At 45.6% G+C, this 10,000-nt stretch overlaps 2 protein-coding genes across 2 annotated transcripts in view; both read left to right on the top strand.

Moving 5' to 3' along the window:
• The window catches only part of dnaaf11 (dynein axonemal assembly factor 11), an 8,815-nt gene extending 7,742 nt beyond the window's left edge, over positions 1-1,073 (top strand). Inside the window, exon 13 of the mRNA XM_083907727.1 lies at positions 276-1,073. Coding sequence (XP_083763853.1) covers positions 276-426 — 151 coding nt within the window. The 3' untranslated portion in view covers positions 427-1,073. The remainder of the gene's footprint in view (positions 1-275) is intronic.
• A 3,323-nt stretch (positions 1,074-4,396) lies between these two features.
• Positions 4,397-10,000, top strand: part of kcnq3 (potassium voltage-gated channel, KQT-like subfamily, member 3) — a gene marked incomplete at both ends in the record, with an annotated part of 27,841 nt that continues 22,237 nt past the window's right edge. Inside the window, one exon of the mRNA XM_083907723.1 lies at positions 4,397-4,722. Coding sequence (XP_083763849.1) covers positions 4,397-4,722 — 326 coding nt within the window. The remainder of the gene's footprint in view (positions 4,723-10,000) is intronic.

The following is a 10,000-nucleotide window of genomic DNA, read 5'->3' as shown; positions in this document are numbered from 1 at the left end:
GGGTCAGGGGTCAGGGGTCAGGGGTCAGGGGTCAGGGGTCAGGGGTAGGGCAGTGAACGCAGGGTCTGCTCAGCCCTGAGGGTCAGACTAAAACACCACCTCACAGTCTTCAAAATAAAAGCCTGTATCTTTTAGTCCACTTTAAAACACATCTTGCCGTTTTCGGAAATAAAAGTCAAAGGAAAAGTCTTCGTATATAAGTTTGTATATTTACGACAGTTTGTTTACGTCGTTAAAAACGCGTTATTGTCTCTCTTTTATTTTTCTTCCCTCAGAAGAAACAACAGAGTTCTGGACGTCGTGGTCTCATCACAGGAAGTGTCCTCATCACAGGAAGTGTCCTCATCACAGGAAGTGTCCTCATCATCTGCTGCAGGACACGAGCAGGAGTTTGTGGACGATCCTGACGTTCCTCCTCTCATTTAACACCACAATTAAAACTCTTTGTTGTGTTTTATCACAGCAGCAGCTCCTGTGTCTGTGAGCTGAAATCACTGGTTTTCTCTGTGGACTTTCTGTCCTGCCTGTGTGTTCCTCGCCAGCAGGGGGCGCTCACAGCACTGCACTGATTACATATTTAACACATTAACATCCTGATTTTTATTCTTTATCATCTTAAACAGTCAAATAAAATCAGTTTTTTTCCATGTGAAGGTTCTGTGTGTGTGTGTGAGACGACAATGTGGACGAAAAAACGCGGACGAGAACGTGGACGAAAAAACGCGGACGAGAACGTGGACGAGAACGTGGACGAGAACGTGGACGAGAACGTGGACGAGAATGTGGACGAGAGAATGTGGACGAAAAAATGAGGACGAGAACGTGGACGGAAAAACGCAGACGAGAATGTGGACGAAAAAACGTGGACGAGAACGTGGACGAAAAAACGTGGACGAGAATGTGGACGAAAAAATGCGGACGAAAAAACGCGGACGGAAAAACGCGGACGAGAACGCGGACGAGAACCTGGACGAAAAAACGTGGACGTGGACGAGAACGTGGACGAGAATGTGGACGAGAAAACGCGGACGAGAACGTGGACGAAAAAATGCAGACGAGAACGTGGACGAAAAACGTGGACGAGAACGTGGACGAGACCATGGCGAGAACGTGGACAAGAACGTGGACGAGAACGTGGACGTCTGCGACGTCACTTCAAGTCGCCATGTCTCTTTTCGTCCACACTGAAAGACAAACCTGCGGATTTCAAAATAAAGGTATTCATCCCTGTTTTTCCACACTAAAACATGACCCCATGGTCTTCAAAATAAAAGCCTCTATTTTTTATTCCACACTAAAACAAGAGCCTATAGTCTTCAAAATAAAAGCCTCTATTTTTTTAGTCCACACTAAAACATGACCCCTGTGGTCTTCAAAATAAAAGCCTGTATAGTCTGTTTCTGTTCGTTTATGCTGAAACAAAACCCCCGCTTTTTTCAAAATAAAAGTCACTGAAACACAACCTTGTAGTTTCCAAAATCAAAGTCAGTCTGACTTTCTGTCTGTGGAGCAGTTTTCAAAATAAAAGTGTCGGCTCTTAGTGTGTGTGTGTGTGTGTGCAGGAAAACAGTGACAGTAGACTTGTATATTTTTTAAAATATATTATTAAACCGTTTCCTGGACGCAGTAAAGTGATCAGCGGTCACTTCCTGCTGCGCCTCATTCATTATTGATGAAAAGTGTTGGTTTGGTGGTGAAACAGGAAACACACGTTTGTGTCTGTGGTTCTTTAAACTTCATTATTTAACGTTTGACTTTAACTTTGTGTGGTTTACTAACCTCAGCTCCTCCTGTGGAAGAATGAATGAATGAATGAATGAATGAGTGAATGAGATAATGAATGAATGTCTTTATTTACATTCATGTAAAAAGGAAAACATAAAGTGAGTTCATATTTTAATATACGATCTTGCACAATCCAAAATAAAAGTCTCCATCTATGGTCATCCACACTAAAACACAACCTAACAGTTTCCAAAATAAAAGTCTCCATTCATTTTCGTCCACACTAAAACACAACCTTACAGTTTCCAAAATTCTCCATCTATGGTCATCCACACGAAAATGTAAGCTTGCATTATTTCAAAATAAAAGTCTCCATCTATGGTCATCCACACTGAAACACACGCGTACAGTTTCCAAAATAAAAGTCTCCATCTATGTTTCGTCCACACTGAAACACAAGCTTACAGTTTCCAAAATAAAAGTCTCCATTTATGTTCATCCACACGAAAATGTAAGCTTGCATTTTTTCAAAATAAAAGTCTCCATCTATGTTCGTCCACACTGAAACACACGCGTACAGTTTCCAGAATAAAAGCCTCCCCCTCTGACTCCATGTCTCCAGTGTGTGACCGTGGTCAGATCAAAGGTGTTGTGTTCGTGGACCCGTGAGGCGTTCACTGACTCGATGAATCGATGATGAACGGCGTGAGAAACGACTCCAGGTGTCGAGTCCCTGAGGACGGAGTCTGAAAACAACGACTCAGCAAAATAAACGCGTGTTGACCGTGTGATGATGATGATGATGATGATGGTGTTGTGATCAGGTCACATGAAGAAAAAGACCAATCACTCTCCCACACCAAATGGCAGAGTGGGTGACTTTGGTGTGGGGAGAGTGAGTGACTTTGGTGTGGGAGAGTGAGTGACTTTGGTGTGGGAGAGTGAGTGTGTGTGTGTGTGTGTGTCATGACTGCACATATCTTTCATTTCTGCTGTGTTTTCTTTCACCTGTCTGAGTTTTTTTTTGCCTTCCTGCGCGTGCACGGAGCGCACCAGAGCGCGCACGCACGCGCGTGTGTGTGAGTGAGTCGCGTCCACGCTGCTCTCTCTCTCTCTCTCTCTCTCTCTCTCTCTCTCTCTCTCTCTCTCTCTCTCTCTCTCTCAGTCAGTCTCCAGCTCTTCCTCGCAGCAGCATCTCTCGCTCTTTCTCCTCCTCCTCTTCCTCCTCCTCTGTCTCCACCCTTCCTCTTCTCTTCTCCTCCTCCTCCTCCTCCTCCTCTTCCTCTTCCTCTGCAGGTGGATGGAGGCTGAAGCTCCGGAGGCTCGAGACATGCCCGGGATCCGCCGCTGGTACGTACCGCTGTTTTTTTGTCCTTTGTGTGTGTGTGTGTGTGTGTGTGTGTGTTTACGCGCGCGTGCGTGTGTGTGTGAGAGTGTGTGTTTGCACGCGCACGCGTCTCTGTGTGTGTGTCAAAGATGTAACGTGATTTTGCTCAGTTCTTTGTTTCTCCGATACAAATGTTGACTGACTGACGTGTGTGTGTGTGTGTGTGTGTGTATGTGTGTGTCTAGGAAAACACACACACGCACACTCACACGCACACACACACACACACACACACACACATTGTGAGGTGGTCTGAGGACAGAATGTGTCCACATTCCTGAACGTGGACAAAGTCCTCTGCTCTGCTCTCTGCAGCCACCAGGGGGCGACTCCCGACATGAGTGTGATTGACAGCTGGTGTCACCTGACTGCAGCTTCACGCGGATTTATTTTTGTACGAAAATGACGTCAAATTCAATTTAACGTAATTTTTTACATGTTTAAATTCCGAACAGGAAGTAGCCTGTCTCGAACAGGAAGTAGCCACACATTTCGCAAACCTGTGTGGAACAAATCGTGTTTGTGGGCAGTGACAAAACTGCGTCCGCACAGTGAGTGTGTATGTGCTGTTACATGAATTAATGAATGAACACGTGATTCATGTAATAATCCAGAGAAACTGCTGCAGGTCACATGACAGAAAGTGAGACTTTTATTTTGAAAAGTGCAGGGTTGTGTTTTAGGGTGTACAAAACTAGAACTCTAATCTTCTTCTTCTCCTCTTTATGTGCTGCTCCTCCTGTTGCTCCTCCTTTTGCTCCTCCTCCTCCTCCTGCTCCTCCCTCTCCTCCTCTTGCTCCTCCTCCTCCTCTTGCTCCTCCCTCTCCTCCTCTTGCTCCTCCTGCTCCTCCCTCTCCTCCTACTCCTCCTCGTCCTGCTACTCTCCCTCCTCCTGCTCCTCCTCTTGCTCCTCCTCCTCCCCCTCCTCTTGCTACTCCCCCTCCTCTTGCTCCTCCCCCTCCTCTTGCTCCTCCTGCTCCTCCCCCTCCCTCTCCTCCTGCTCCTCCCTCTCCTCCCCCTCCTCCCTCTCCTCTTGCTCCTCTTGCTCCTCCTCCCTCTCCTCCTCCCCCTCCTCCCCCTCCTCCTGCTCCTCCTCCTCTCAGTCGCTCCTCTCAGCTCCCTCCGTGTCTCCGTCGCTGAACGTCGTGGACGGTTCGCCATCGTCCGTCTTCCGTCTCCGGATCATGGCATGCGTTCCTCGCCGGGCGTCATCATCGTCATCTGGCTCCTCCTCCTCCTCCTCCTCTTGCTCCTCCTCCTGCTCCTCCTCCTCCTCCACTGATCATGGGGCTTCGCTCCAGGAGCGTCGTCGTTAGCGGCTCGGAGGAGCAGAAGAAGAAGCCTCCGCCGGGCGGAGCTCCACCTCCGACGCCGCTCGCAGACCTCCTGGAGCAGGGCGTTCCTGGGGGCGGGGACAAAGATGGCGCCCTTCTGCTGGTGTCGTCGGGTCGCGGCTCCCAGGGCCTCGGCGTGGGGCGGCTCGCTAAGACGCCGCTGGGCTACACCAGGCCCAACAAGAGGAATAACATCAGGAGGAGGAGGATCCAGAACCTGATCTACGACACGCTGGAGAGGCCGCGAGGATGGGCGCTGCTCTACCACGCCTTTGTGTAAGTACACGCCCCCCTGACCCCTGACCTCTGACCTCTGATCAGCTGATCATGTATGAATGGATGGAGCTGGGACACAAGTGTCTCCTCACCTGGTGACAGAAATGTCCTCAGTGTCTCTGAGCTGCTGTGATGATGATGATGATGATGATGATGATGACGACCATAAGTCAGACTTTTATTTTGAAAGCTCTAAGGATGTGTCTTAGTGTGGATGGGCAGAAAGTGAGACTTTTATTTTGAAAACTGCTGGGTTGTGTTTTAGTGTGGACAAACTAACAATTAGACTTTTATTTTGAAAGCTCTAAAGTGTGGCTGGACAGAAAATGAGACTTTTATTTTGAAAGCTCTAAGGTTGTATCTTAGAGTGGATGGACAGAAAGTGACACTTTTATTTTGAAAGCTCTAAAGTGTGGATGGACATAAACTCAGACTTTTATTTTGAAAACTGCTGGGTTGTGTTCTAGTGTGGACAAATAGAAAATTACACTTTTATTTTGAAAGCTCTAAAGTGTGGATGGGCAGAAAGTGAGACTTTTATTTTGAAAACTGCTGGGTTGTGTTCTAGTATAGACAAATAGAAAATTAGACTTTTATTTTGAAAGCTCTAAAATGTGGATGGACAGAAACTCAGACTTTTATTTTGAAAACTGCCGGGTTGCGTTTTAGTGTGAACAAACAAACAAATAGACTTTTATTTTGAAAGCTCTAAAGTGTGGATGGACAGAAAATTAGACTTTTATTTTGAAAGCTCTAAGGTTGTATCTTAGTGTGGATGGCAAGAAATTGAGACTTTTATTTTGAAAACTGCTGGGTTGTGTTTTAGTGTGGATGAAAAGAAACTGTGTTCAGTGTGTGTGTGTGTGTGTGTGTGTGTGTAAACTGATCATAATCCCAGTTGTAAGATTATTTTTCACTAAACACTGATATCATAAATAAAAACAACGACATCAGTGAAAACTGACGACTTTATTAAAGGTTCAGTTTACACAAACACACAAACAACACAACTCTGTGGTGTCGTCATCACTTTCTTCTGTCTCTGTGACCGCTGACCTCTGACCTCTGACGTTGTCTCTGATCAATAATAATAATAATAATCATCATAATAATAATAATGATTATTATTGTTTTGTTTTCTGCGATCTGTTCGTCCTGGTTCCGGCTCTGTGTGCGATTAGCACGGTCTGATATGACGTCCTGGCTGCTCGTGTGCGCCCCCTGCAGGCGACACAGTGAGGGAACGTCAGGCTGAAGCACCGAGCCGCTGTCGTACAGAAATAGTGAATTAGTGAAATAGTGAAATAGTGAAACACTGGTTACCATAACAACACAGAGAGAGAGAGAGAGAGAGAGAGAGGTAGAGCGAGCATGTGTGAAAACAGAGAGCGAGAGAGAGAGAGTGGGACAGAGGGCGAGCGAGGGGAAACAGGAGACGTCTGACATCGGCAGATTCTGTGGCTGATCAGCGGTGACCTTTGACCTCGTCCTGGCATCCAGACAGGCCTGACAGCAGCGCTCCTCCTACCCACAATGCACTGCTCTCATCTGCCTCCGTTCACTTCTGCACAACTTTAAACAAACAAAAGCTCTGAGGTTGTGTTTTAGTGTGGCTGAACAGGAAGAGAGACTTTTATTTTGAAAACTGCAGGGTTGTGTTTTAGTGTGGATGAGCAGGAAGAGAGACTTTTATTTTGAAAACTGCAGGGTTGTGTTTTAGTGTGGACGAACAGGAAGAGAGACTTTTATTTTGAAAACTGCAGGGTTGTGTTTTAGTGTGGATGAGCAGGAAGAGAGACTTTTATTTTGAAAACTGCAGGGTTGTGTTTTAGTGTGGACGAACAGGAAGAGAGACTTTTATTTTGAAAACTGCAGGGTTGTGTTTTAGTGTGGATGAACAGGAAGAGAGACTTTTATTTTGAAAACTGCAGGGTTGTGTTTTAGTGTGGATGAACAGGAAGAGAGACTTTTATTTTGAAAACTGGAGGGTCGTGTTTTAGTGTGGATGAACAGGAAGAGAGACTTTTATTTTGAAAACTAAAGGGTCGTGTTTTAGTGTGGATGAACAGGAAGAGAGACTTTTATTTTGAAAACTGCAGGGTCGTGTTTTAGTGTGGACAAACTGACAATTAGACTTTTGGTGAATTTAAAGTCATTCTGAGATACTTTTTGTTTTTGAGAAGAAGCTCAGCTCACTGTCAAAGTGCATCAGGGCAAATGATCATTTCCTGATTTTCAAAAATTCATAGAAATTATTCCTTAAGAGATTTACAAATATTTTCAACAGATCCTTGTTCAGGGTGATGCCGACTATTATGGTTTGCTGAGTCATGGTTTGCTGCCGTCTCTGTGTCATGTTCAGGCTCATGTTGCCTCTCTCTCTGTGGAGCTGTTTTCTGTGTATTTACCAGTTTTGGCTTCACTTTGCTAATGGACTAGCGTCCGTGGTCATTCAGATTAATCTCATCAATGTTGGACAAACTCCTCTGGGACTCGTTCAGCGCTTCATTACAGAGAGAAATTTAAGGTCGAGGCTTAATTAACTCAGAGTTTCATCTAACGCTGACTCTGCAGAGAAGAGGGCGGATTACGACTCAGTCACTGGGTTTAATCCACGTTTACGTCACAAACAGCACAAACGTTCCCTCATGGGTTCAAAGGTCAGGGTCAAAGGTCACTCTGACCTCATGTTTTATAAAGGCACATTTCAGATTGTGTACAGTAGTGACTGAGCTGTGAGCGCCCCCTGCTGCTGAGAACGAGACACACATTGTCATTTAAAACATGGCTGCCACAGATTTTAGCCAGAAGTTTGTAAACCACTCACTCTCACACACCAAAGTCACTCACTCTCACACACCAAAGTCACTCACTCTCCCACATTAAAGTCACTAACTCTCCCACACCAAAGTCACTCACTCTCCCACACCGAAGTCACTCACTCTCCCACACCAAAGTCCATAGAGTTAACCAGTGATTTTAACATCACAGCACACAGGAGTTCACAGGAGTTGTTGATCCACTGCTGCCTCCATCACTAAAATTCTTCATTTCAATTTATGTCAGTGACACAAAGTGACCACAGGAGGCAGCAGAGGACCAGCAGCTGTCAGGAGGCTGGTTTCTCTGCCGCCGTGACGGTGGATCAGGGATCGTAAAGTGACTTAATGAAGCTCTCAGGTGTTTTTTCACAGAGGAAACAGGGTAAAACAGGGAAACACACACACACACACACACACACACACACACACACACTGGTCTGCGTCACGCCTCATAATCCCCTGGTCTCTCATGACTCAGCGTTGGACCCTTTATGATCCACATTAGTCCATGACTGGTGGTTTTTGGTGACGTTACCGTGGCGACCTTGTCGTGTTTGTCTTCCTCCCCTCAACACCAGAACAAATTAACTTCCTCCCTCCTCTCTGACATCGTCTCTCTCCCTCTGCTCCCTCCTTCACACTGAGTTATGTTATTATTATTGTTATTATTATTGTTGCTGTTGTTGTTGCTGTTGTTGTTGTTAATAATAAAGTCCCTGTGGCTCCGCCCCCTGGCCCAGGAGCCCAGAGGTCCTGACCTCCACGACCTCGTCAGAGCGTTCGCCTCAGGCCTTTCACACACACACACACACACACACACACACACACTACAGTGATGTCATAGTGATTTTTTTAGTTTAAAAATCTTTTTTTTAAAAATATTTGCATTAAAAAACATATTTTGCATCATGTTTATGTTTTGAAATCATGTTTTGGCGTCATGTGGCGCCACCTACCTCCGTCTACCAGTCATTGCAGTCAGTAGAGTCTCAGCTGCCGAGCAACCACGGGTTGCCAGTTACGTCAGGAAACCAAACTTTCAGACTTTTACGACGGGCAAAAACTCTACGTGTGTGTGTGTGTGTGTGTGTGTACGTTCAGGTTGTTTGGATCTTTATTTATTTATTTATTTATTTATTTATTTATTCATTTATTTTGGCGGTGCTGTTCCAGGATGTCGGTGAAAATCACTGACACGGCAGATTCAGACACGGCTGAAATTACAGACGCTAACGATTTCCTCACTCAGACTCACACACACACACACACACACACACACACACACACACACACACACACACACACACACACACACACACACACACACACACACACACACACACACACACACACACACACGTGGTGTGTCAGCAGCAGCAGAAAGGGATTGTGGGATTGAAGAGGGGGTTTCCCTTTACAGCAGTCAGATCTGTTTTCTGCTCTCAGTAAGTTCATCCTCCTCAGGGTCTGAGTGTGTGTGTGTGTGTGTGTGTGTGTGTGTGTGTGTGTGTGTGTGTGTGTGTGTGTGTGAACGTCTAACAAACAAAGTCAAACAAGCTGGATGAAATAAGTTTAAAGGGAGAGTTTCAGCCACTTAATATCTATGTCACCAAAGTCCACAGAGAAAACCAGTGATTTTAGCTCACAGGGACACAGGAGCTGCTGGTCCTCTGCTGCCTCGTGTGGTCACTGATTTAAGTCTAAATTAAATATTTTAAAAGCTGAATTTTACAAAATCAGTCATTGTAAGTTAGTGATGGAGGCAGCAGTGGATCAACAACTCCTGTGAACTCCTGTGTGCTGTGATGTTAAAATCACTGGTTTACTCTATGGACTTTGGTGTGGGAGAGTGAGTGACTTTGGTGTGAGAGAGTGAGTGACTTTGGTGTGGGAGAGTGAGTGGTTTGTCCCTTCATCATTCAGAGATTAAATTAATTTACAGCAGTGTGATTTTACTGATAAATGAAGGTCGACACAAATTAACTTCTGTCACCGCGTAATGTGTGTGTGTGTGTGTGTGTGTGTGTGTGTGTGTGTGTGTGTGTGTGTGTGTGTGTGTGTGGTGAAAGTAGGTCACCACTGCTCACTTCAAGAAACATGATGCAAACACTCTGAGAGTCCAGAGAGAGAGAGAGAGAGAGAGAGAGAGAGAGAGAGAGAGAGAGAGAGAGAGAGAGAGAGAGAGAGAGAGCATGAAAATCAATGGCAGTGAAGTGAGCGACTAAAACCCCTCACATCAGATCTGTGCGTCCTCCAAACAGGAAGTGACAGAAGACGCCTCGGTCCGTGCGTCTTCTTCGTCTTTTGCGGTCAAAATAATAATGGATTTTTTATTTATTTAACTGTGCTAACGTAACACGCCTGCCTGTCATTAGCATGTTAGCATGTACTGTGTCTGTGATTGTCTATGGAAATAATGAGCTCACACTTTAGCGGGCTAACGCTAATGCAACGCA

Source organism: Microchirus variegatus, assembly GCF_963457635.1.
Source record: "Microchirus variegatus genome assembly, chromosome: 21".
Taxonomy (NCBI): domain Eukaryota; kingdom Metazoa; phylum Chordata; class Actinopteri; order Pleuronectiformes; family Soleidae; genus Microchirus; species Microchirus variegatus.
The sequence above is the reverse complement of the archived record's forward strand: the minus strand, read 5'-3'. Positions and strand labels throughout refer to the sequence as shown.